Genomic DNA, 27,901 nt, shown 5'->3' with positions numbered 1-27,901 from the left:
TAAGGTGGAGGCAGTTATCTGTCATCACCCAGTGAACTAAAACAGCAACAACATCTCCAAGCCATAGGCTTAGTTTCAGAGTTTGCCTGTCCAATGTGGGTTTCTAACCAAAGCTTCAAAGGGCCTGCCTTCATTTGCTATTTTATCCATTGTTGGTAAACCCACAATCGTAATGCACAAAAGATGGTGTGGACATCCCTTTGGTCCACAACATAATGATATTTTTTGGCTATTTGAATTGTTGGGAATTATTTCATCCAGTCTGTTAATGTTATCAAAAAGACATTGCCCAGGTTGTTTCATTTTCATGATTTCTCACATCGTTGACATTTTACTTGTTAACTGAGTATGCTAGCAGTGAGTTAGGTGTAAATGACGAACAGTGATTCCATTCCATCCTTCAATTAGGGTGCAGCTGACCAAAGGTATAAAGATGCTACCTCTATCGAAACATTTTGTTGACCCCTGAAAAATATCCAGCTTATAGTTGCCATAATTTACTTCTAAGAAATCCATCTTAATTAACCCACATTTGTCCATGTGATTACCCCAAATTGTTTCTAGATGTTTCCCTGCCGCAGAAGTTTAACTGACTGGTCTGGTCTGTAATTTTTCAGCTCATCCTTACGAGTTTCTTTGAATAAGATTGTGAAGTCAGCAATTCTCCAGTCCTCTGGCACCAAACCAGAGTCTATGCAAGACTAGAAATTGTGGCCGGTGCCTCAGCAATGTCCAGTCTCAATTCTGTCAGTATCTTTGAATGCATCTTGTTGGGTCCTGGTGCCTTGTCAACTTTAAGCACAAACAGTCTAACCACTACCACCTGCTAGTTAATTTTGAGCTCTTCTAGTGACTGACTTTCCTTCTGTTTCACCATGGCCTTTGTTAGCATTTCTGTCCTAGTAGAGACAGACACAAAGCATTAATACAACGGCTGCGGGTTAACCTCCTTTTTGTTCGATTATCTGCCGGTTTCCTCATTTTACTACCATTTTACTTTGTATATTCCCATAAAAAACTTTATTTTCTTTTCGTCCTTCTTGGCTTCCCCACCTGTGTTCTGGACCTTCCTGGGTCACAGTTGTATTTTCTACCTGACACCTGTCATAAGCATACTTCCTTTGCCTTCTATCTACTATCTCTGTTTTTTAAGTCCAAGGAGCTTTGGATTTGTTTTACCTATTTTTCTCCTTTTCAGGGAATGTATCTTAACTGCACCCAAACATTTGCTCCCGCCAACCTTTAGCTCAGGTCTATCAGGCCCAGCTCTGTTCTTGCCCCATTGAAATCAGCTCTTACTGCTTAATTATTCTTACTGTGGATCATTCATTGTTGTTGTCCACCATCCTAAATCTATGATATGACCACTGTGACCAAAACATTCCCCTACCAACTTGATCTACCTGGCCCATCTCATTTCCAAGAACCAGGTTAAGCATTGTCTCCTTTCTGCTAATCTGGGCGCACACTGCTATAGAGAGTTCTCCTGAACACGCTACAGAAACACTTACACTTTTCTGTCCTCCTCACTCCCATTATCCCAGTTTACATTCAGATAACTAAAGTTCTCAATTATGGCTACCCTGTAACATTTTCACAACTCTGATTTCTTTATATATTTATTCCCTACACCCTTCCGATCAATTAGTAGCTTGTAATCCACATCGAACCATGTAATTCCATCCTTTTGATCCTTGCTTCGAGCTAAATTGTTTTTGTGCTTGAACCCTCTGGTGCATTCTTTTCTCTAGCATTGCAATGCTCTAATCAACTAATGTAATCACTCTTCCTCCTTTAATTCTTTGCACTGTAACCCTAATTGCTTCTTTATTGTGATTCTACCCAGAAACTTACTGTGCTCTATTCTTCTGGTGTCAAAGTGCTACTTGTTTCTCTCAGTATTTTCTGCACCCTGAATTTATCTGATACTCTCAACAGTTCCCGCAATCCCACCAATTTCATTTAAACACTCAACAACAGCAATTGCAAAACTCAAGGAACTCTGTTCAGGAACAAGCCCATAAGGTGAAAAGGTTTTTGTTTCTAAAAGAGATAAGAAAAATTACACCACGTTCCTCTCATTGCCTAATTTTCTCAGCTCTCCAATTACCTAACATTCTTGTGTAAAATCACACTGAGATGTAATGTTAACATTTTGAAACTTAAAAAATTAGTTGAACCCCAGTTACAGCAAAGGAAACAGTTGAAACTACTTCCTCAACGACAGCTGTTCTACAATAAATAGTTTGTATACCTCTACAGGAGTTCCTTGTCCCTGAAAGTAGCTTTCAGTTATTTGCAAAATAGTAATAACTTGCTAAAAATCTAATTTTTCTTATATGTAAAGTTACCTCAACTCACCAAAGTCCTCGTACTTCGTTTAATCTGTGCTCTGTAAAAGTCACGACCTGAGATGCTATATTTCTATTCAAAAATAAATAATTAGCTGAGCCACAGTTGCAGAAAAAGTTCATACTAGCTTCCTTAATTAAGTAATTACAGCTGTTCCTTAAGATGGAGTTGGTATATCACTGCCCTCAATTTAAATAGTTTCTTTCTGATAAATTTTAATTGCATGCATTAATCATAAATAATTTTTTTAGGACAAGTGAAGATTCCATCAACTCATCAAGTTCCCAGCATCTGAGATATGAAGTACAAATTTGCATGTATAGTAAAGGATAATGTAGCTTTTTGGTAGAGAAGCTGGTTGGCTGTTGAAAGATTCTTCAGATCTAGCATAATATGTCACAAGAATTTAAATGAAAACTAAGGCAAAAAAGTAAATGCAAGCAGAAGACATAGAAATGGTGGTGGATTGATGATGGAGTAAATACAAAAGCTGCAATAGAATGTTTGGGAAGACTTTACCCCAGACTAGCACTTCATTAGAAGTGGTGTTCAGGAAAACACATTTCAAAGTTGTGAAGTCCATGAAGCCCAAGAACCCATGCATTCACACTGGAGATGACCTACGAACTCCTGTGTAAATGTCTGTACCCTAAGATTATCTAGGTGACAATAGGAACTGCAAACATAGGGCAGCTGTAGGATCAACTGTGTATGACAGTGTAAAGTATTCTGTACTTGTGGTTGGATTCTATGCAGGAGTGGAAGGCCCTCAAGTTTCATTATCAAATGCAATCCTAACCCTACAGGTTGGGCTAAACTGCAGCATTGAGGGAACATGATCAAATATCCTCTGTAAACTGGATCTTTTTATCAGTGTAATTATGAATTAAATAAAGCCTTACTCTACGTGCATGTATTTCTGCTTTTCAAACTAACTCAATTATCTTTTCTAATTTCTCAGTCAATGGCTATTTCTCTACTTATGTCAATTGTCAAGCCCCTGGCAACCTGTATTTTGAAAGCGCTACGTCAATGCAAATTGCTGTGATCTTATCTAAATGTCTCTAAGTAAAGTTTGAGTGCTTTTGAATGCTCTCTTTCAGATGAATCTGTGGATATATCACTTGAAGTTTATGTTAGTAAGGACACTGTGACATTATTAAACTCAGCTGAGGATAAGATTGAGGACATCTTGGTTTTGCATCTGGATCGAGGAAAGGATTACTTCCTTACTATTGGTGGTAACTACCTGCCAAGCTGCTTTGGTACGTCACTTGAATCACTGTGTCGAATGAAGAAGCCAATCAGAGAAGTGCCCATCACCAAGCTTATTGACCTGGTAAGAAATTGAATTAATGTTAAAAGAAGATTTACATGATTAATATTTTTCAAAATTCTGGGCACTGCCTTTTGTAAATCCTTTTATCCCACAGCACCCCTGCCTCGTCCTCCAATTTAAATGGAGAGACTAAAATTAAATGTTGCTTCCAAAGAATCATGCATCGTGGATAAAGGTCTTCCCGCTCATTGTGCCCACTGTCTTGTACTGTTTCCATAGTCCTGCAGTTCTTTTTTCCCATCAATCAACAATGATAACTAAACTTTTCTTAAATATAAAGTCTTTGTCATCCCAGAGAAATATTGCTGATGGTAGCATATTCTCCTCATTGTGTCACTCCAGCTTTATTATTTGAGAAGTTTAAATTCCTTAAGATGGTATTTTCCTTCAGAGAAAAGGGATGCTTCTGATGGCAACAGCACCAAATGACTGGGATTTTGGTTGGTGTGAGCATACCATGATTGAACTTCAGATTGGTTGAGGAAATGATGTTTCTTTGTTCATTTGGTTGCCTACTAATAAAGATTTGTGCATGTATAGAGTAGAGAAACATAATAAAAATGCACTTGGAGCATGCTGTAGAAGACTTCGACTTTTATTGTGTTGGTTGATCTGAAAATAGTTAGTAACTGCACAAGCTGAAGATATGATTTGTGCAGATTACGCTTCGTGCAATGTGTGTTGTGTGCCCATTGGCCGGGGGATCAGTATTGGAGATTATAATTATGGAGAAACGTATTTGAGAGCACAAACATTACTTGTGTGGAAGAGATGTTTAGTTGGCAGTTTATATATATTGTTTATTTTGTGAGTAAAAGATAACTCATCTCCCATAAACATGTCTACTATGAATGTACCACTGTTATCCCTCAGCATTTTTTCTTTCTGTTGTGAATTCACCTGCAACCATTACAGTAACAATCATCTCAGTTTTGTCAATTACCAATTGTTGAATTATCTCAGCAATGATTTTTAACTCTGATCCAAGATCTTATTTGGTTTAAGTACTGGTTTTTCACCGTTGGATTCAAATCTAGCCAGAAGAATAGAATTGAGTGTCTTTTGCACCTTGTTGCAAAGGCTCTATATGATAATCCATTTGAGAAGTATGGACCTGCAGCATAAAACTTTCTAAAACGGTAAGCCCGCTCCTACTGATTTAAGAAAGTATAAAATGTAACACTGCTACAATGGGGGGTCACCCTCTGAGACTAGGGTGAGGATACATTGTGAAAAGATTTTTGCTCGATTTAGCGTTATACATTTGACTTGAATCTACTTGGTTTAATAGTCACTATCCAAATTAAGAATGTTCCATTTTCTGGTATTCATTGTTATCATCTAGCAGGCTCTGACACAGATGCCTGAGACCAAATGGAACTATGGAGCGGGTAATGGTTTGCTATTATGAGGGTTAGTTGGATGACAGCTGGCATTATCGGTGTGGGGAGCATGTAATCAGTGTGTTGGCGTTTGTGGTGTTTGAACCAGAAATAAAACTCATGACTTGAACAGTTTCAGTGAACTCTCTATAACCGACATTTTAAACCCTACTATTTAACATTCATTGCCCTCGTTTTGATTAGCTTTGTTAAAAAACATTATGCAAACTTGGAGTCACTTAGGTCTCGAATGGTTGATGAAATATAGTAGATTGTGCCACATGGATGCAATTAGGGGGGACTCTTTTAAGATTAAAGTTAAATTATGATTTTAAAAATGAATAAAGACAGTTTTATCCTGAATCTTCCTGTCCTCCACCTGACTTGACTGTTTTATTCACAAACAGTTTTTCAAAATTCTCTCATTTTGTAATTATGTTGTACTTCAGTTCATTTGTGAAAAGAGCTTTTTTTAACAGATTTCCATTTTGGCAATTGTAAACAACACTCCAAGGGAAAGGAGCAGTTATAGCTGAACTTACCTCAGTTCTGTTATCTGTGCATATAAGCTTTTGAAGAAAGCTTTCTGTGGCTGATGCTTTTTTTTTCTTTCTATTTCTTCTGCCTGTTCAGGATGATGACAGCGTTTTACATAAGGTAATGGTATGTTTGGAAAATGTTGGACTATTATTGGTTAAATACATCTAATCCCTTCTGAATGTTTCTGAAACGTCTAAACCCACCTGGTGAGAAGCCGGTGTTAAATTTTTAGGTTTTTATTTGCTATATTTCAACAATATAACATAGTTCAGTCAGAAACGCCAATGAAGGAATTTACTTGTTTTCTGTTGGTTTAGGTAAAGATGCTGTAATCTCTAAGGGCTTTACCTCCACCCTGTCATTAGAGAGAAATGATTGGTGGTTTAATCTGAAGGATATAATGTCTGAGATGAGGAGAAAAGTTGATTTTATGATATGGGGGACCATTATGATAACCTCAGCTGGAATAGAAATTGAACCACATTATTGGCAGCCCCCTGCATCCCAAACCAGCTGTTGTTATCAACTGAGCTAACTGACTAGCTTAAGTAACCACTGAATGATAACATCGGAAACTTAGGAACAGAAATAGGCCGTTCTGCCATTTTAATGGCGAATCTCTGGCCTAACTACATATACCTCCCTTTGGCCCATATCCCTTAATAACATGCTGTAAAGAGATTTGACATTCTGTCCCAGTTAGTGGCTGGTTGGGTTTTGGTATCTCATTGAAATAACCATTCATACCTGACCCTACTGAATATCTGTTAACAGGCTTTTATGATATTGAAGGACACCACCAGATAAGTCTATATATGCACAGGAATCACTGAGAAATAAGGAGAGTTGAGCATCTTAATTGATTTTATCCCCCCCACTTCGCCATAACTCATTGGACTTTGAACCAGTTGTAGTGTTCTAACCAATGACCTGGCTGAAATCATCTAACTGACACAAACTTGTAATCTTGGACATTAAAACAGGGAGCTTTTGACCCAGACCATTAGAGTTTTCTATGTATGACTTTTAATACAAAATTTAAAAGTGCAATACTAATAATTGTCAGAATACATTTCTGGAGAATTTCTAGTGAATGCACAATCTACCAGTGCTTACTGAATGACCCACAAATGCATCGTGGCCCAGATAATACTGTTGTGTTCTTTCTGTTTGATGTTGTGAAAAAAACTGCATAGCATTGACATCTTCAGAATTTCAATGGTGGTTGAGTAACTTATCGACTCCAAGTCTGCCCTTGTTATCAACTAACGTCTTTATGGTTTGATTTCACTACCTTTGCATACTAGAACTAATAGTCTGAAATATCTGTGCACTTGAACCAAGTGACCTGTTAGCATTTGTGGGGCCATATTTACTCCTGGCATTCATTGTGCACAATTGCAAAACTCAAGTCAGAAAATCATGCATATACATTCTGTCAAGTGTAGAAATTTGCAGGATTTCACATGGTATACTAAGTAATTTGCTTTAATCATGATACAAATCACTACCACACCAATCTAATTACTCACTTTTATATGTAATGATGTGGCCAGCTGATAAGGTGTTCCAAATGATATTTGTATTTTGGGGTACAAAGAGTACATTGAACATTAGATTGTAAAATATAGAGTCCTTTAATCTTCATAGCATTCCTGAATAGGCATAATTCATAATCATTTATGGCATGAAACAGAAATGACCATTTGGCCCATTTAAGTCATTGGCTTGTAATGTAGTCAGTTCCATTCTCTTGCTGTAACCCATAATCCTCACTCTCCTTTCTGCCAAAGTGCCTCACTATACACTTTCACTAAATTCTGAATACCATTTGTTAACTCAATCTGCTAGTTGTGTCTGATGCAATCAATTTGTACCAGCTTCACTGTTTTGTCATTCTTCCAGGCTTGGCATCATTGGCAAATTTTGACACTTTATTTTGCATCCTAATATCCAGGTCATTTATTCATTGCACACAAAAAGGGGGTTGTTTGTAATGTAAATATCAGATATCTTGCATATTTTGCCATAATTTTGCTGTCCTTGAATTCCTGTTACTCCTGTTGGGAATCCTCTTCTGACCTAAAGGCAACACCAGCACTTGAGTGAAGTAATAACAAATTGGCCTACTGTGTAGAATATTGAGGGTTGAATAACTGCTTGTGTATCTATGGCTTTGATGCTGTTGAAAACAATGGACAAAAATCATCATTTTTCAGTACAAGGAAATGAGACCTGTTGATTCTCTTGGGTAAAAGCTGTAGCATTGCATTATTAATAAGCAGTATTTTACCTGAATGTTTCTCTGATTTCGTAAAAATGTGCTGCCTTCTCCTCTGCTCTTTTTTTCTGATATTTTCCTTTTTCTCTTGCAGCTTCTGTCCTTTAAAATCCCAATTTTTCCATTTATTACTATCCAGATTATTTTTATCGGGCTCCAAAGAGTACACGCTTTTTCGGCTCTGCATCTCTTAAGAGCCCTACTGCAATACATTTGCACAGGAAGCTCAGTAAATGCATTGACATAGGAGGGGTAGAATGCATACTTTTCAACCGTGTAATTTTTTTTTCTCGAATTTCCCAACAATACACTGATTTATTTTACTGTGAATTTTACACATATTTGAACAAAATTCAAAATTCTATATTTCTTTTCATAAATTGCAAACTGAAAATTGAATAAGATGTAACTAATTTCATCTCTTTAAGATATACTGTGCATCTATACTATGAAATGTCATCTTGGAATGTTGCCAATCTCATGTTGTCTTGCCTGTTTTTATGTAGTTAGCCAAACAAAATATAACATGTATTCCTGTCACTAATCATGTTTTTTTCTGGCAATTCTCCAGTTCTTTCCCTAGGTAGCTTTTGTGACTCTCTCCTTCTCCTTAGCACTCCTGCATTTACTTGTTTCCTTCAGTTCAATTTAAAGCCTTGACGTTTGAGTAGTCACCCAGGTATTCATCAAGCATGACAATCCATGCACTGTTCATAAAACATTACTAATAAGATCAAAAAGTAAGTTGGTGCAAGGTCATTATCACTGCATTATGTTTTCATATGGTGCAAAGTAAAGGAATATTCATTTTCTGTTAATTCTTGTATTTTTTTTTGGAAAAAAAAACAGATTTTTGTTAGCGCTCAGGCCATAGTCCTTTACTGATAAACGAGGACTAACATGATTTCTGAATGTAGCATTCAGCCATGGAGCACTATTATCACCTAGAATTCTGTGTGAATTTTCTGGGCAAGGGAAGTAAATTTATTTACTTGATTTCTAAAATTAATAACTCATAATTCTGGTTGAACTTCATGATGAACAATATTAGAGTAATAAATATATATTAAAAATACAGGAAAGAACTGTTGTACATTTGAATCGACTATAGATGAGCTCCTGCTCTGGATTTGAATGAGCAAAAATTACAAAGTAAAAGACTTGTCTCTTGATAGCAAGTGACCCTAAATTGTATAAATATTCTGTTCAATAGGAGAAATCTCGTTTAGAACTTGTCTCAGTGGATAATACAGGAACTGACAATAAACCTCTGCAGATTCCAAAGGAAATTTGGTTATTGGTGGATCATCTGTTTAAAAATGCAAGTCGACAGGTACATGCAATTAATTTTCATTTTCTGTTTCACCTGTAAGCTATTATTCATATGATTCATTCATCATTTGTCAAAAGAGAATGTTTTGCAGATGACTAAAGGCAAAGCCTTTTGATCTCGTAGCTTGAATATTCATAATCCAGAAAGAAGTAGTAATGTTGATTGTAGAATGTTGATGCTAGCTAATGGAAGAAGTTCTGTCTGAACAATTATAATTTTGCAAAAATGAGGATAATGATGCTACGTTTTAACTTTAAGGATTAAGTTTGTCTACCTACTACAGTTGTAATACTGAATTTTTGCAATCCAAAGTCATTTTTACTTAAATGTTTTTCATGAGCCCTCCGCCTTGTCTGAAGACCATTGCTGAGATATGATTTAATATTCTGGTCATTCATTATGCAAGGATCTAAAGCAGTTGTGCAAGGCTGTAAGACCACAAAAGTCATCACTGTGAAGCCTGACCTTGTCTCAATTTGCACACCTTCAGGACTCTCAATAATTCAGTAACAAAATAATAAGGAGCAGCAAGGTGGCTCAGTGGTTAATGCTACTGCCTCAAAGCACCAAGGACCCATTTTCAATTCCAGCTCAAACAGTTGTCTCTGTGGGGTTTGCACTCTCCCCTTGTCTGCATGGGTTTCCTCTGGCTGTTCTGATGTCCACCTCCAGTTCGAAAATGCATAGGTGAGGTGGACTGGCCGTACTAAATTGCCCATAGTATCCAGGGATATTTGGTTATGTGGATTAGCCATGGTAAATGCAGGGCTATGGGGATAGATCTTGGTGGGATGCTGTTCAGAGGATCAGTATGGACTTGATGGGCCATATGACCTTCTTCCCCACCCTAGTGATTCTATGAAACTGTGAAACTAAACAAGAATGCAGACTCATTCTTTTCAACCCCCTTCATTTCCCATGTAGTGCTTTCCTTTCATAAGAAGTACTAACTTCACATAGCTGCAGCTGCAATCTTCAAACCATATGCTTTTATGTCCCAATCACTTCACTGGGGCCATTTTTTAAAAAATTATGATATGTTTATTGTGTGTTAATAATTGTAGGAAACCTATAGCAATGAGATCTGAAGTCTGGACTTAGAATTTCAATTGCACAACATGCTTTTTTTTTGCATGTCTCAAAATACGTTCTTTCATTTATTCACCACTTTACATGAAGCAATGTGGGAGAATTAGAAATGGAAATTTTCATCAGTGCAAAGATTCAAAAACTTACAGGTTTTCATTAACCTTTTGCTGTCTTGACAGGAGGATTTGTTCCAGACACCTGGTACGCAGGGAGAACTTCAACAGATTTTCGACTGCTTGGACACAAGCATTCCAAACACTATTCGTATCTTTTACAGTGCAACAAGGAGAAAATGTCAAGTTATGTTTAATTTCATGGGGTGTGGGTGACGCAAGCAAGGTAGCATTTGTTTCTCATCCCTAATTACCTCTGTGAAAGTGCTACTGAGTTGTTGTTTTCAGCTGTTGCATCCATTGGGTGCAGAAATGCCCACAGCCCTGCTAGGGAGGAGTTCCATTGGCAATAAGGAAACAACAGTATCATTCCAAGTCAGGATTTTGTGTGGTTTGGAAGGGAATGTGCAAATGATATGTCTGCTGCCTTTGTTCCTAGATCTTGGTGATTTTGAAGGTGGTGTCAAAGGACCCTTCTTAAATTGCTGCAGTGCGTATTGTAGCTGGTGTACACTGCTGACACTCAGTTGGTGGAAGGAGTAAATGTGAAAGGAGATAAATGGTATGTCAGTCAAGTAGACTGCTTTGTCCTGGATGATGTTCAGCAACTTGGTGTTTTCAGCCCCAATCATGTAGACTAGTGAGGAGTATATGTATTACCCCTAACTTTACCTTGTAGATGATGGGTAGACTATTGGCAATCAGGAGGTGAATTGTTCATTTCAGTATTGTTATTGTTTGACCTGGTCTTGGACGGTTTCTGGATAGTAGTAACACAATGTTGATTGTGGAAGATTCAGTAATAATGTCATTAAATGTAATGCAGAGGTGATTGGATTCTCTATGTTGGAGATTGTCATTTCCTGACACTGTAACTGAACAGTTCCTGTTTGCTCATCAGCCTGAGTCTGAGTGTTATCCAGGCCTTACTACATATTGCTGACAGAAACTGTTTCAGTATCTGAAGAGTCCCAAATTGTGTTTATTCTGCAATTGTCTACAAGCGTCCCGGTTTCTGATGGAAGGAAGGTCATTAATGAATCTGCTGAGGAGCTCCTGCAACAATGTTTTGAGACTGAGATAAGTAGCTGCTAACAAATATGACCGTATCTTGGTCTGATTCCAACTAGCGAAGAGTTGCCAAATAGAACAGAAATTGCTGGAGAAATTCAGGTCTGAGAGCATATGTGGAGAGAGAAATAATTTCAAGACTAATTCTTTGGAAGTGAAGTGAAGAGTTGCCCCTGATTCCCATTGAAGTTAAGTTTTCTGGTTCTCCTTGATGCTGCATTTGATTATAAGCTGCTTTAATGCTAAGACCAGTCAAAATGTGGAACTAAATCTTCTTTTTAATGGAATAGCCATTGTTGATTTTAGGTTCGTTTTTCTTGAACATAGACTCAAGAGTAGGCCATTCAGCCCTTTGAGCCTGTTCCACACTCAGTATGATCATGACTGATACATAGCCTAACTCAATGTACCTGCATTTGGCCCATGTGGGAGAAAGTTCCAAACCTCTACTACCCTGTCTGTGCAGAAGTGCTTCTTAACGTATTTCCTGAAGAGCCTGGCCCTAATTCTCAGACACTGTCCCCTAGTTCTAAAATTCCAAAACAGTGGAAATAGTTTTTTTTTATCCACCTTATCTTTTCTTGTTAATATCTTGAAGACTTCAATCAGATCTCTCCTTAACCTCATAAATTCCAGAGAAAACAGGCCTAATTTGTATAATCTGTCCTCATAACTTAATGCCTGAAGTCCAGATATATTCTTGTAAACCTACATTGTACTCCCTCTAAGGGCAGATACACCTTCCTAAGGTGTGGTGTCCAGATCTCAGTACTCCAAGTGTGGTGTAACCAAGGTTTTACCTAATTGCAGCATAACTTCTGTAATCTTGTATGCCAGCCCCCTAGATGTAAAGATTAGCATTCCGTTAGCTTTTTTGATTTGTTTTCTGTGTCTGTTCATGGGGATTTTAAAGACCAATGCACCTAAATGCCTAAGTCTCTTCAGACATCCCCAAATTTATCTCTATACCATCTCAAAAAGTATCAGAGATCCTCCAATGTAGTAGATTGCTGTAGATTATTGGGGAGCTGTGCGGACTTGAGTGGGCCCGGCACAGTCTAATGGTAGTCGGGGTGGGAAAGAGTTTGAGTTACGGTGGCTTGTGCTTTGATGAGGCGGTTGTAGCACAAACTCTCAGCAGCTGCGGGGGAGGCACGTTTGGGCCCAGAACAAGACCTTGCAAAAGCAGCTGCACCAGTGAGGTGGGCCCACAGCGGTGGAGTCGAGTTTGGGCCAGTGCGGTACCCAGCAACGTCAGTGACACTTGCATTGGCAGGGTCCAGTGAGGACTTATAATGGTGAGGTGTTGGTGGAGGTGAGATGGTGCCAAGGGCTGGCAACTTTTGTTCCAACTGCGGCGGCGAAGGGACTGGTCAGCTACTGTCTGATGTGAATATTAAATACCACCCAGATGGAGAATTTTACCCTCCGTTACCTCTATGGAAAAATTAAACTGACTATAGATCTACATGACCCGCAATGTGCGAAGGACTACATGGTCATTGCTCTCACTGCACCAGATTTGCATATCATGCCTGATCTCTTCAGTTTTGAACAATGGAGACTTAGTTGCCAAAGTAAAATGTGTATTTCATTCCAGATATGCTTAGTCAAAAATCACACATGTGTTAAAGGATGGACCCTGGAATATGTTCAGCAATTCCTGTTTCCTGGCAGCTATTTCTCTTAAAAAGACCCCATTAATGACAATGGAATACTGGGTCAACTGCACCAGTTCAGACGTACAAATTGGCAGAAAGCATTGGTCAGCGAAGACACCACAATCAACAAATGTCCTGGTATATAGAAAAAGTTGTTGTCACCACACTGTTGTACTCCAGTGAGTTCTGGACTGTATCAATGACACATGAGAACACTTGAGAAATGCCATATTCTCTGGATTCAAGTGGAGAATTATTTAACAAATGCTCTTGTTCTTCTTGAAGCCAGCTCTACAGGCATCTAAGCAAAACTCCTTAAATCGACAACAGTAGACTGGGCACTGTTTCCTTTTGGCTGAAAAGTTTGTCCTGTTCTCTGTCCTGTTCTTTCAACTCTCAAATGTCAGTGCTTCAAGGAAGACGTAGAAAATATTTCAAATGCACTTTGAAATGTGGTAACATTGATACTGATAACTGGGAGAAACTTGCTACCCAGTCGTTGAAGATTACAGCAACTTGTCCGTCAAGCTGCATCATGTTTCTAGTTCAAACACCTTTAATGATACAGAGTGGATAGAGAAGGAAAGAAAAGAAAGCAAATCCTACTGCTTTGTGGGGCATCTTGTTCCATGTGCCCACAGACCTGCGGGCCAAGAATCAGTGTAATCAATCACATGAGCCATAGTAGGAATTCAGGAACCTGAGTAGCTAGCACCTTGAGTCAGGGAACAACCAACAGTGATTCTCTCGCGCTCTGTCTCGCGCTCGCGCTCTCTCTTTGTCCTCTTTCAACCCCCACCGCCCGCCCCATAGTAGGCTGAAGGAGAATTAGTCACGAGAAAGCTTGGTGTAAAGGAAGTAAATAGTGGAATGCTTTGTACATTAACCAGTTATGTATTGAAGAGTCGGGACTGTTCTCTCAGTTTTCCCCAAAATATGTGTATAATTAAATGACATTGTACATGTGCTAAGAATAAGTTACATTTGCCCGGGTTGTAACCTCAAGTGGCTATAGAAGAGCCAGAAAGTAGAGTTAAATTGCAAAGTTTGATGTAAAATTCCAACTGTTCTTTGGTATTAAGATCACATGATTTCCAAATGTGTTGTAATGCAGTTAGAGGACGTGACATCACTGATGTAACTTCATTGCTCCAGCATTGTTTGTCTTAATTGTGTTTTATCTTAAAACATCCAGGTTGGTTTAATTCACTGTCAATAATTTGTTTTTTGCAATATTTTAGAGAAAGGACTCCTATCTCCATCTTGGTTGCAGTTAGTATTTGGTGTAGCAAATCAGAACAGAGTTGATGCTGTGGGGAAGACAAGGCTCCAGCAGAGGTGCATAATTTGTTTTTGTGCACATGATTTGCCAAAGAATGGTTTCAGTAAAGTCTGTCATGAAAAGAGCTGATGAAAATTTGCTGAATGGTTGCTGGATATTGTGTTCAGCAAATGAGAACTTTAGGAGTTTAATTTTTCATTCTAGGCAAAAATCATGTGATCTTCATACCAAACAATAGTTAGAAATTTATATGAATCTTTAATCCCGTGTCCCTTCATTAATAACAATGTAGCTTTGTTGTAGTCCCATATGTTTCACTTGAATGTTTTATACTAGCCCTAATTCATATCTGCTATTGAATATTCAAGACCAGTGAATTCTGTTTACTTCTCCTGATTTCATATGCCAGCTGGCAGTAACCATTCAGTAGCTGAAGCTTTGCTCATCTTCCTTGAAGCCCTTCCAGAGCCTGTGATATGTTATGAACTGCATGTTCGATGCCTAGAAACTTCATTTGATAGTCGCAGCTGCAGACAGGTAAGAGTAAAAGTTCCATGATTATTGTGTGACTATTATGATACTGTATAAAATGGGGTCCACAGTATCAAAAATTAGCATACCTTTTCTCTCTAGCAGATATATATAGTATATATGGCCATAAAAAAGAACAGGAGTAGATTGTTCAGTTCCTTGAGCCTTTTCTGCCAGCCAAGAGGGTCTGACATACCATTCATTCACTCTCCTGCTTTGCCCTGTAACTCTTGTTTTCCCTTACTTATCAAGAACCTATCTATCTAGATATATGCAAGGGCTGCTGTCTGTGGCAAGGACTTATAAAGACACTCAATTCTCCTAAGAGAAGAAATTTTCCTCCTCATCTGTTTTAAATTGATGCCCCTTTATTGTGCCCTCTGGTTTTAGACTTTCCTATGAAGGGAATATCCTGTTAGCATTTACAATGGCAAGCACCTTAAGAATCCTATATATAGCCAACATAGCTACCTTTATTGTAACAGTTTACATTTAGATAGGTCCTTTACCTCAGTTTGGATCATTGTAGCCCAGGTGATTCAAAGAAGCATAATTTGCAACTGCATAGTTTGTAATAAATTTGCATCAGTGGAGTTTTTATGCAGAAAAGAACATGGAACTAAGTTGAAAGAAATACATTTTGATGTTCAATTCAATAGTAAACTACCAGCACTAACTTGGACCCTAACACATAATTCAAAAAGTACCTGAAATAGCAGGTTTCCCTGGCTACAGGATTCTGTATATCCAGATCACTGACCATCTGAACATAGATGCCGTATCATCGTTGAGTTTATCAGCAAGATTGTAATTCATGGTCTGCAATGAGAAGTCCCAAAAATCAACAAGGCTTTAAGATGGATCCAGACTGGAGAATATCCCTGCTACAATTACAGTGACTTGTTCAAGATCCATGCAATATAAAATTCTGAACTATTGTTTATGGATTCTGTGCCCTACATGTACAAGCATACCCCCATGGGATGTGGGCCTACATGTTACATTCTGTCCCTAGACATTGAGGATACATTTAATATAATGACAGAAACAATTGTTAACGAAAACTTAAAAAAAAAACAAAACTGAAGACGAAATCTATTGAGGAAATTCCACTTGTAAAATACATTGTGGTTGATGGCGTATTCTTCTCTCACAGTATGAGGCATACAGATTAAAGGAGATTGGCCCCAAATTGTGTAAACTTACAGGTCTGAATTGTATAGCAAATTTTATTGAAGAGAGTTCTCATAGAGGCTTCACTTATTGACACCTTAAGTGAAATCTGGTTTTACAAAGTATGAAAACAGCAGGAAAAGCCCAGCTCGTCCCTCCAGCCTGTTCCACATTTACAATGGCTAGACCATCATGGATGAACAGATTTTTCCCCACTATCCACCCTTACAACCATATAATCTCCCAGGAGAACAAAATAAAAACAAAGGATTTCTGAGTGAAATTGTATAAAGTGATGGAAACCAGTCCAGAGGATCATTATGAATCAAGCATTTCCTATAAAAATATATCTATATATGTTGTGATTTCTGCCTTTCAGGAACTGATCTAACTTCTTGAAAGAATGCCAAGAGTCTGTTTCATCATAGCACTGGAAACGTATTCTGGTGGCTCAAAATTGTCTGTAGCAAGAGAAAATGCATAACATTTGGTCATTCCAACTTAGATCAAACTCAGTCTCCTCGACCTACCCATCTGTCAAACAGGAACAAAATAACCATAGGTGTTGAAATCAATCCTTTATTTTAGACTTCTCTGATGTAGATTAAATAAGATGAGAACTTGAATGTATCTGAATAATTAAGGATTTTTAAACTAGGAATTGATTTTGTCGCTCAAGACTTGTCTTTTTATAAACACTACCCACTGTAGGGGGAGCGAGCGGGGGGGAAGGGGTTGAAATTAAAACAAGGCATAATGTGCAAGATATGATCTGACCACTGAAGTATACAATGTCAAAATAAGATCATTTGATTTCTACTGAATAGTTCTATTAATATAACCCTATCTTTATCAGCTTTAGGTACAATTTCTTCACATTTATGATGATCCCTCTGTGATCTGTACACAATAGCACAATTGTTTTTTCTTGAATTGATTCAGTTCTGGCCCCAGCAAATGATACATGCATGCTAGGCTGAACATACCAAGATGTATGGCAGTATATTTATCTAAACCTAATCGTTATATTTTAATGTAAGATACAATCACACAGCACAACTAAACCTTTTTGGATTTGATCACATTTCTGTTCTCTTAACCATTTCTCAATTATGTTATGAACAAATTTATCTGCTGTAGTCCTGATTGTCATACATTCCATCTCTAAAAAGCACTCTGAAGAGTCACACGATTAGGACTAATTCCATTGGGATATCACAGGTAGCATCTCCCTGAGCTGAACTGCATCTGCTTACTGCAGCTTTTTGGTGATGGACTTTCAGCAGTTCCTAATCCAGAGTTTTAACTTTCTACTGATACTACAAATGTTAATCTTGTGAATTTACCTTGTCAAAAGCTGTCTGCTGGAAAGTGTCAGTAAGATTTCTCTCATTCCCTGTGTCAGGTTTCCTCTCAGAAATTCCTTTTTATAATTAAAGGTGACCCTTTGTTTTGGATTTCATGTTGTGAGTTTCTAATGACACCTTCCTTTCTCAACATACATATGGTTTATGAAATCGGGAAGAATTATTCCTGATTCACATTGCTGCCATGCAGGCATAACATTTGTGTTGCCAAGAGCACCTCATAGGATTGTAGCTTTTCATGATAAGTAACTCAGCTTGCATAAATACCAAAAACACCCAAAATCCCAGATTCCTACTTGACAAAATTCTTTACTTTTAAGATCAACACATGACTAGCCTGGCTCTTTCAACAGAATTACTGTAAGCACTTACATCTATGCCTCATTTTACACACCTCTTATACACCATCTCATTCAACTCTCTAGGGAACCCTATCCTTGCCAACCTTTGTTGAATTCTCTTCAGTCATCTCAATAACTTTTTAAAATCCATGTCATTCTTTCCTAAAATCTCCCATGGTCAAGGTGCACCTACCTCACCAAATGTATGTCCCATCCTGCATCCTCTGTGAATCATCCCTCACTACTGGTGTCAGAATCTTTTGACCATCTTCTCCCCAGTCATTACATTTGTTCTCCTAAATACCGCATCCTCCCCTTCAAAATCTTCCTCATGCACACCTTTGTCCATTTCCTGTTGCTCACAGAATAATAGAATTGTCGCATAGTAGAACACCATTCTGACACGAAATTGCTGAGTATTTTAAGACTACTTATCATGTTAAAGATATATCAAAGTTGCTGATGATCTTAAACAGTATGCACACGTATATTAGTCCTGAGCTGATACAGATTTAGGATAAATTTATTTATATCACAGATGCCTACAAACGAGATTTAGTGGGTAATAATTGGAGTGTACAGTCTTGGTAAACAGCATTTTATTCACCATGAAATGAAAAAGGTACTTCAGGATTATTAAAGTCTGACTTTTTTTGTGTTGTAGTGTTTTGCACTATGCCATACCATGTTGACTATTTAATATAGTTTTATTGTATTTATGATTTTGAACATGTTTACTTTATCATGCATACTTGCTCTTTTTCTCCAGTTAATATTGCAGTTGCCTCGCTGTCACAGAAATGTGTTCAAGTACTTAATGGCATTTCTACGGGAATTGTTGAAGCATAGTGAAGAGAATAAGCTTGATGCCAAGATGCTAGGTAAGAAAAGATGAAACACTTTTTTTAAACCTGTTGAAAGCATACGTCAAATATCATGGCAGCTTTACTTACTCCTTTTACCTTTTGGCCCTATGGGTATTATTCTCAACAACACTGTCTCTGAGCCTCTGAATGAGATTGCTGATACACTGAATGTCGTTGTTTACTCAGCTATTGTTATCATTAAACAAGTTTTAAACAAGAATGAGAATGTTTATGTTCCATGAAAAGATTTATGCAACTTCCTTTCATGCATTTCAGCTGTAATAACAATTCATTAGTTCAAAACATCTATTACTGCCAATTTGAGACAGAACATAGAAGGCCTGCATTAAGCCAGTTCTGTAATTAACTTTGCGTTGTTGATCTAAAACAACTTTGCAAGTCTATGTAATGTCATAAGATGGAAACTTGTGACATGATTTTAACTTTGACAGTAATAGAAAGCAGGCAAGGTCTTATGGGTGACCAGTGTGCTATATAGCCTGTTTTCTGCCAACACTTGTTAAAATCTGGTCTTCAAAATAATGCCTTGAACTGGAGGAACTGTTGTACTTCTTTAAAAAAAACAAAATTAGTTGCTACTATGGTGACTGTCTTACCTCCAGGAAGATGAAGCTGAAGCTTCAGTTCACAGTTAAGGAATTGACCATGTAACCTTGCTTAGCACTTCACTGTACTACTAAGTACCGGCAGATGCAACATTAAAAAGAAGTCGCATTTGTCTGTTCAATTGGATGCAAAGAACAGAGTGTGCAACTTTCTTTTTGACACCCAGGGAGTTCTCCTTAAATCTTGGCTGGTGTTTATTGTTCAACCAACATTATTAAAATGGATTAACAGGTCGTACTTCTTTTTTCTCTCTGCAGATCTCCCATGGGTGAACTTGTGTATCTTAAGTATTAGTTGAGAGACAAATCCAAGTATAAATTAGCAAACTGATTTTCTTTTCATTTCCTACAAATTAATAATGAACATACTAATAATTGCAATCAGTAATTTAAATTTAAATTCACCAATTTAAATTAAGAACATTTAGCAGTGGACTGAAAATACTGACTATTATGATGCTTAACTAAAGGGAGTTTTTCTGATCAGCATTCTTCTAAATCTAGTCAGTCACGTACTTGAGAACAGATTTTCTTTCTCCAAACATTGCTTCTTTACCAGATTTTCTATGGTAATGTCCTCCTTTGTATGATGGATAGTAAGACCAACATTTGATATCTGATCCTCCTACAAAAGTTAACTAGTTGAACTGCTAGACAAACTAGCCACTTGTTATTGATTGGATACTGAATGTATATAAAATCAGCATCTTGCAAAACTGCTATCTCGAAGCATATCAGAGATAATAGGACCTGCAGATGCTGGAGAATCCGAGATAACAAGGTGTAGAGCCGGAGGAGCACAGCAAGCCAAGCAGCATCATCTGCTCCTAAGATGCTGCTTGGTCTGCTGTGTTCATCCAGCTCTACACCTTGCTATCTAGAAGTATCTTTTTAGGAAAAATTTATGAAAAGGATGTGAACATTGCTGGCTAAGCCAGCATTTATAGTGCATCCCTTATTACCACTTAACCTGTGTGGTTTGCTCAGAACATTTTAGAGAAATAACTTCCTGTTGTTTGAAAAAGTGTTATAAGATCTATCGCATCCACCTGAGACAGCAGGAGGGTTTTGATTTAATGTGCCATCCAAACATTAGCATCTTAAACACAATAAAGATCTCTAGGTATTGAACAAAGAACAATACAGCACAGGAAAACGTGCTTTGGCCTACCAAGCCAGTGCCGATTCCTAGTCTTTATTTAGATCACTGCTTACAGCCCACACAAGGTTAATATCCCTCTGTCTGATTCCTGTTAATGTACCTATCAAGAAATGTCTTAAACGTTGCTAACGTACCTGCTTCCACCACCTCCATTGGCAGTGTTCCGAGCACTCACCACCTTCTATGTGGAAAAGTTTTCCCCATACTTCTCTAAACTTTCCCCCTCTCGCCTTGAGCCTGTGCCCTCTTGTAGGTGACCTTTCTAACCTGGGAAAAAAACCTATCCACCCTATCTATGCCCCTTATAATTTTGTAGACCTCTATCAGGTCGTCCTGTAGCCTGTCTTTCCAGTGAAACAGTTGGAGTTTATCCAGTTTCTCCTCATAACTAAAACCCTCCAGACCAGACAACATCTGGTAAACAGGGAGAGAGGGGGAGGCGGACTGAAGATGGAGAGTAAAGAAGATAGGTGGAGAGAGTATAGGTGGGGAGGTAGGGAGGGGATAGGTCAGTCCAGGGAAGACGGACAGGTCAAGGAGGTGGGATGAGGTTAGTAGGTAGATGGGGGTGCGGCTTGGGGTGGGAGGAAGGGATGGGTGAGAGGAAGAACAGTTAGGGAGGCAGAGACAGGTTGGACTGGTTTTGGGATGCAGTGGGTGGAGGGGAAGAGCTGGGCTGGTTGTGTGGTGCAGTGGGGAGAGGGGACGAACTGGGCTGGTTTAGGGATGCAGTTGGGGAAGGGGAGATTTTGAAACTGGTGAAGTCCACATTAATACCATACGGCTGCAGGGTTCCCAGGCGGAATATGAGTTGCTGTTCCTGCAACCTTTGGGTGGCATCATTGTGGCACTGCAGGAGGCCCATGATGGACATGCCATCTAAAGAATGGGAGGGGGAGTGGAAATGGTTGTTGCGAACTGAGCGGAGGTGTTCTGCAAAGCGGTCTCCAAGCCTCCGCTTGGTTTCCCCAATGTAGAGGAAGCCACACCAGGTACAGTGGATGCAGTATACCACATTGGCAGATGTGCAGGTGAACCTCTGCTTAATGTGGAATGTCATCTTGGGGCCTGGGATAGGGGTGAGGGAGGAGGTGTGGGGGCAAGTGTAGCATTTCCTGCGGTTGCAGGGGAAGGTGCCGGGTGTGGTGGGGTTGGAGGGCAGTGTGGAGCGAACAAGGGAGTCACGGAGAGAGTGGTCTCTCCGGAAAGCAGACAAGGGTGGGGATGGAAAAATGTCTTGGGTGGTGGGGTTGGATTGTAAATGGCGGAAGTGTCGGAGGATGATGCGTTGTATCCGGAGGTTGGTAGGGTAGTGTGTGAGAATGAGGGGGATCCTCTTTGGGCGGTTGTGGCGGGGGCGGGGTGTGAGGGATGTGTTGCGGGAAATACGGGAGACGCGGTCAAGGGCGTTCTCGATCACTGTGGGGGGAAAGTTGCGGTCCTTGAAGAACTTGGACACCTGGGATGTGCGGCCTAATGGCATCAATGTGGACTTCACCAGTTTCAAAATCTCCCCTTCCCCAACTGCATCCCTAAACCAGCCCAGTTCGTCCCCTCCCCCCACTGCACCACACAACCAGCCCAGCTCTTCCCCCCCACCCACTGCATCCCAAAACCAGCCCAACCTGTCTCTGCCTCCCTAACCTGTTCTTCCTCTCACCCATCCCTTCCTCCCACCCCAAGCTGCACCCCCATCTACCTACTAACCTCATCCCACCTCCTTGACCTGTCCATCTTCCCTGGACTGACCTATCCCCTCCCTACCTCCCCACCTATACTCTCTCCACCTATCTTCTTTACACCTATCTTCTTTACTCTCCATCTTCGGTCCGCCTCCCCCTCTCTCCCTATTTATTCCAGAGCCCTCGCCCCATCCCCCTCTCTGATGAAGGGTCTAGGCCCGAAACGTCAGCTTTTGTGCTCCTGAGATGCTGCTTGGCCTGCTGTGTTCATCCAGCCTCACATTTTGTTATCTTGGAATTCTCCAGCGTATGCAGTTCCCATTATCTCCAACATCTGGTAAACCTTCTCTGCACCCGGTCCAAATCATGCAGTAGTCCAAGGGTGGGCTAACTGAAGATTTATACAGCTTCTGGGGTGTCAGCTTTGATTTTTGTGCCCAAGTCTGAAATTGGATTTTCACTCTCAATCTTCTAACTCTGAGGCAAGAATACTATCCATGAGCCATGGCTAGCATTTGCTAAGCAATATTATCTTTTGGAGAAGTCATTGTCATTCAAGCCCTTAATGTGTCAGTGATTTCAGCTTTTAAAACATACTGCATCTTCAGATCATTTTATTTATCTTCTGTCTCCTTTATATGAACACTTAAATCAAGCTTAAGTAAAAATTCTCTTTGGGGCAAATGCCCAAATGTTCCAAAAAATAATTGATTGGTCATCTTGCCACACTATGTAGAACGCATTCGTGCCTGCCTTGAAGTATAATTGGTTAATTATGAATGATTTTGGATATTGTTCATTTGTTCTTAATACAGTTAACTTCACTTGATTTTTAAAAAAAATACTGATAGTTCAGCTGATCAGGTACCATCTCTCCAGAGAGGAACACTCAACAGTTTAGGTCACCTTGCATTGATTTTGAAGTGTTATTTCCCCACGGATGTTGCCTGAATTCAGTATTTCCAACAATTTTATTTTGAGCATTGCTCCATTTTATTTTTCTTGTTAGTGGTTTCACTCGATGTTTTCCCATTTGCATTGTGTTTATAAACTGAATGTAAGGATGTAGCTCTAATCCCATCCCTTTTTCTCAAAGGCACTCTAACAAAGTTCACACGTGAAGAATGACTTCTTAGATGATTGCCAGCAACTATCGGACTGTTGCACAAGGGTTTCCAGACCCTGGAACCATCTTGCAAAAATGCCATGGAGTTCCACTTTACTGAGCACAAATAACACTGTGCTGGTGGAATTAAAACAAACTAAACTACACTGACTGTACTACATAATGAGAGATAATTGAAGGCATATGGGCATTAACATATGAAGATAGATTTGACTAATTTAAGATCAGAACCAGGTATATGGTGATTATCATGTATAATAATATTTAGCATGAAAGTTTAATAGCATTGTTTTAAAGTCAAAACCCAAAGGCACACTTTGACTTCGTCAACTGTTCAAGTAACATCAACTATACTGTTAGAGAACCAAACCCCAGCAAGGGTTATTATTCCAGGTTCTGGAGGTAGAAACTTTCAGGCCAACTGAAGAAAACCATATTAAAACCCCATATTAAAAGATGTTATTTCATGATCTATTTTTCTGTAATCCACAGCTACTCTGTTTGCAAGTCTTCTTTTGAGGCCACCGCCAAACTTAGTTGGGAGGCAAACCCAGAATGATCGACAACGTGCTGTGGATTTCATCTATGGCTTCCTGACCAGTGGAGATGATGACTAAATGCTAGGCAAACATACCAACACACCTTCGTTGCACTGTGATAGTAGCTACATCTGTTAAAGTCGTGATTGAATGATGCAAGTAATGAGACCTGTTTCTTTCAGTAATTTCAGTTTTGACCTGAGTGAAATAAGGCAGCTGCTTAATCTTTTCTCAAGTAGCTAAGAATGCTCGTCACATTGCGACCCAGCGTGGCCATACACATTCTCAGCAGTTGCATTGCTCTTGTCAATCTGAACTTTCATCAAATTATTGTCTTTTTCTAGTAATATATGCAAAAAGTGCATTTATTGCTAAATTAGTTCAAGTTAAGAGTGGGAATCCTTTATGTGGTTGAAAGTGACTGAAGAGTGATGTCTCAGGTGAAACAGGAAATATGCCTCAATCACAGGACATGAAACCTGTATGTGCTCCCATCACTGAAACACAGTACTTGATTATAATTCTCGCAGTGCATAGAAAATCGTTTGAAACTACAGTAAATGAGTTCAAGCTGTAAATTATTCCGATGAGTAATAATGCTTCGACCCCCCCCCCCCCCCCCCAACAATTGTGTCTCCTTAGTAGCATTCTGTTTCATTGTGTCGTGGTGGAGTAAAAGAAATTTGCATAAGAGATTGTTCTAAACTTTCAGCCTATATACCTGAATAAAGAAGACCACATGGAAGCAGCAAGTTGTTGGCAAGGCAAAAAGAATGCTTTGCTCTGATTTTCAGGAATAAAATTTCTCTAATATAAATCACAAAGTATTTATTGTTTGAAACATGACTAATGCATAAGGTTTTGTATAATTTCCAAAATTCTTGATGCCCTTAAACATAATTAGGCCAGCAAGTATGCAACTTGTCTGCAGAGTTTGTGCTGAGGTCTGTACACATTTTGGAACATTCTCTTCAAGAAATGGATGTAGCAATGTTTATTTGCTTTTTCTATATTGATTTAATATTAAATTTGTGATTTAGAAATTGCATATGCTTTACCTATAAGATAATACTGCAGCTTTGTTTTCTAATTTCTGCATGATAAAGTTGAAGCCTACTCTGTCATGTAAAAAGAAAAAATGGTAATGTTATACAATGTTAGATTCCAAACCAATTTTAGACCATTAAATTCCAGATCCAGTGGCGCTTTTAAATTTAGATCAGTCTGGTTGAATGGCTGAGTTTTGCCTATTTTGAACTGGAGTGCTGCAGCTCAGCATCCAGAAGCACATTTCCTGTTTGCCAATCTGAGTAATATTACGGTGCCATAAATTTTTCCGGCCCCTTTAAATTGAGAAAAAATGATGTATGAATGTTACTTCAATCTTTTCATTCATTTGGAATAATTTTAAATTGAAACCATGTATCATTCAATCACTAGTAAAAAGCCATGTGTTAATCAGTTTAACTGATGTACTGTTGCCAGACCCTAGTCATGGGGACACTAGCATGTGTATATATATATTTAAAAATCTATGGCAGTGTCATAAAATTTCTGCAGCCCAGAGTACTTTCAGTACAATGTATACTCCTAAGTAAGGTGCAGCTATATATTTTTTTCCAAAAGCAGCCAACTCCTACTTCAGATGAGATGTTTGTAAATGTCTGTAGAGATGCTTTGTGTTCAAACTCCACATTCCGTTATGAACACCTTTGCTGAGAATATCAACACTAAAAACCTTTCAGCTCGATTTCAATTGTTTGATCTTTTCTCCTCAATGCATTGCCTGAAATAATGTGAAGACTGTAATACTTTTGTACAGTTAACTTAATTTTAATGCAAATTGGCTGGATTCTAAGAGTTGAAAGATATCAGTTAATTAGTACCAATTATACATCAGTTGAAATTAAATATAATCAGGCAGCTCAATTCTTAAAGTCACTGATATCTAGAAAAGCAGAAGCATTAATATGAAACTTTGGTATGATATTTTGCTAACTTGGCCAGAGCAAATTGAAATGATTGATATCAATCAAAACCAGGAACTAATTGAAAGCCCTTTAAATTCCTCTCCATCAATGTATTGAGCTATTAAAGTGTCTTCAGCTGTTGTTTAAAGGTTTTATCATCTTTGCTTTTATGACTGTAGTGCCAGATGTAAGTCAACAGACTTGATAAACTGAAAGAGAGGCTTAATTCAAAAGGCCAGTTACCGGAAGCATTCAATGTTATTGGTGTAGAGGGCAGGTCTTCAGATGCTAAACTATGATTTGCAATTTTTGTAGTACACTACACTGTATATTTTGATCTTTAGGTTCTTTCATTATCGTAGTTAAATTTTCCAATTAAAATCAATTTAAAACTGTGTCCACATCATTTGTCATTTATTAATATATAAAGTTATGGCTTCTCTTCTTTGGACCTTTTGAGTTATCAGAGAGCTTATTTTCATAATTGACATCCTGAAATGGTATCAAAAATTTGAGCTAAATGAGGAATGCTATATTCATTATAAATGTTTGCTATCAAACAGTTGTTTTGCTGTGCTACCTGTAGAATGAAACCTGTTGTTTGTTAATAATGCAAGCAGTGTAGCTAACAACGTATGGCTAATTCCAATAATACATTTTTTTAAATGGGACACAAAGTAGTGTGAAGTAATTGTTATATTCTAGCACATCAAAATACAAGCTCTTAATTTTTTGAGGTGGAGAATTGTATTGTTCATTCTGTGGTATTCCGTGATGACATCACAACTACTGCTTGTTAATTGTTTACTAAATATAGTCCTTATTCACTCTTCATACTGTCTGCTTTGAGTAAGTAAGGAAGGCATGTGTTCAATTCTGATATTCAGTACAGGGAAAATCTTTGTAATTGTGTATTCAAGACCAGATCTTTGAAACTACTTGTTAAAGTTTAAAGTATTTGTCCATATTACTGACCCTTCTGGAAGTAATGTTTCGTTATGGTACTTTAATGTATGTACTTTTTCTTCTACTGTATTGTATATTTACAATATCAGTGGGTCACCAATCCATTGTCTTACATGTATTATAGTACTGTTTATTGAGCAGTATGTATATTTGTTTTCCTTTTATTTTGGCAATAAGTATGCAGCTATTTTGAAACCTTTTTTGATTAAAAGTAAAGGAAGGTTATCTCAGCTGCTGATTCAAACAAACAACAATAACACTTCAAGAGACACTGATTCTTAGTAATTAACCCTATAAAAGTGTTTAAATTTATCTTAACATGCTTTTATAAAAATGTAGATAATTTTGTGCTTCCAGGTTTAGGAAGTAACCTTTTAATGAGTTTTCTCACGAGTCATTCTTAAGGTGCCTGAACTGTCTGTAAAAGTAGGTGCTGTCTGTCTGCTCAGGTCAAAGGTTGGATAAAATAGTTGAGGTGTCTTCTGTGGATGTAAGTGACAATGTATTTTGAACTTGACATCTTTATTTATTGACCAAAAACCTAGCAGCTTCAGCAAAAACTTTTTATGTTTAATATTTATGTTACGTATATGCATTGGTCATAGTGCCTTGTGTGGTATACGTGGAAGGTTTGCTTAAATCTCCAACACAGGCTAAAATACTCACGTGGCTGTATTTTTGGGTAGCATATGGTCAACTTTACCTGCTTGCTGCAACGTTTGCCTTGCTCATGATTTTCTCCTCAAAGTTAAAATTACAGTTCTTTCAGTTCATCTAGATCCATACCTGTATGATCAAAAGAGTCATGTTGCAGGCCTATGCAAAATGCCATCATTTTGAAATTAGTGTGCACTACTCCACTTTCAGAGCATTTCCCCCCTCCTCCCTGCAATAGAGACATTGCCAAACTTAGAACCTGAGCAAGGTGGAGGATCAAATGTTCATACCACTTGACACTGAGATTTACAATTCTGATGCTGTGTCTGTGTTATTCAGAATTTTGTTCCAAGTTGGAGAGTAGGGCACTGCTCAATCTACTTTTTATTGTCAATGCAATGTCCTTGTTATTGTTCAATTGCATGATGTTTAATAAAATCGACTGTTTCAAA

At 38.4% G+C, this 27,901-nt stretch overlaps 1 protein-coding gene across 6 annotated transcripts in view; it reads left to right on the top strand.

The window, feature by feature from the left end:
- Positions 1–27,901, top strand: part of ocrl (OCRL inositol polyphosphate-5-phosphatase) — a 101,995-nt gene extending 74,094 nt beyond the window's left edge. For 5 of the 6 annotated variants that reach the window (XM_059651453.1, XM_059651450.1, XM_059651449.1 and 2 more), the window contains 7 exons: positions 3,456–3,691; positions 5,707–5,730; positions 9,108–9,227; positions 10,496–10,580; positions 14,853–14,980; positions 18,625–18,736; positions 23,810–27,901. In XM_059651453.1, the coding sequence (XP_059507436.1) occupies positions 3,456–3,691; positions 5,707–5,730; positions 9,108–9,227; positions 10,496–10,580; positions 14,853–14,980; positions 18,625–18,736; positions 23,810–23,934 (830 nt within the window). In that variant the 3' untranslated portion in view covers positions 23,935–27,901. The remainder of the gene's footprint in view (positions 1–3,455; positions 3,692–5,706; positions 5,731–9,107; positions 9,228–10,495; positions 10,581–14,852; positions 14,981–18,624; positions 18,737–23,809) is intronic. The other variant, XM_059651451.1, reaches the window with a different exon arrangement.

This window comes from Stegostoma tigrinum, chromosome 15 (genome assembly GCF_030684315.1).
Source record: "Stegostoma tigrinum isolate sSteTig4 chromosome 15, sSteTig4.hap1, whole genome shotgun sequence".
Lineage (NCBI taxonomy): Eukaryota > Metazoa > Chordata > Chondrichthyes > Orectolobiformes > Stegostomatidae > Stegostoma > Stegostoma tigrinum.
This window is presented reverse-complemented; position numbering and strand designations above follow the sequence as displayed.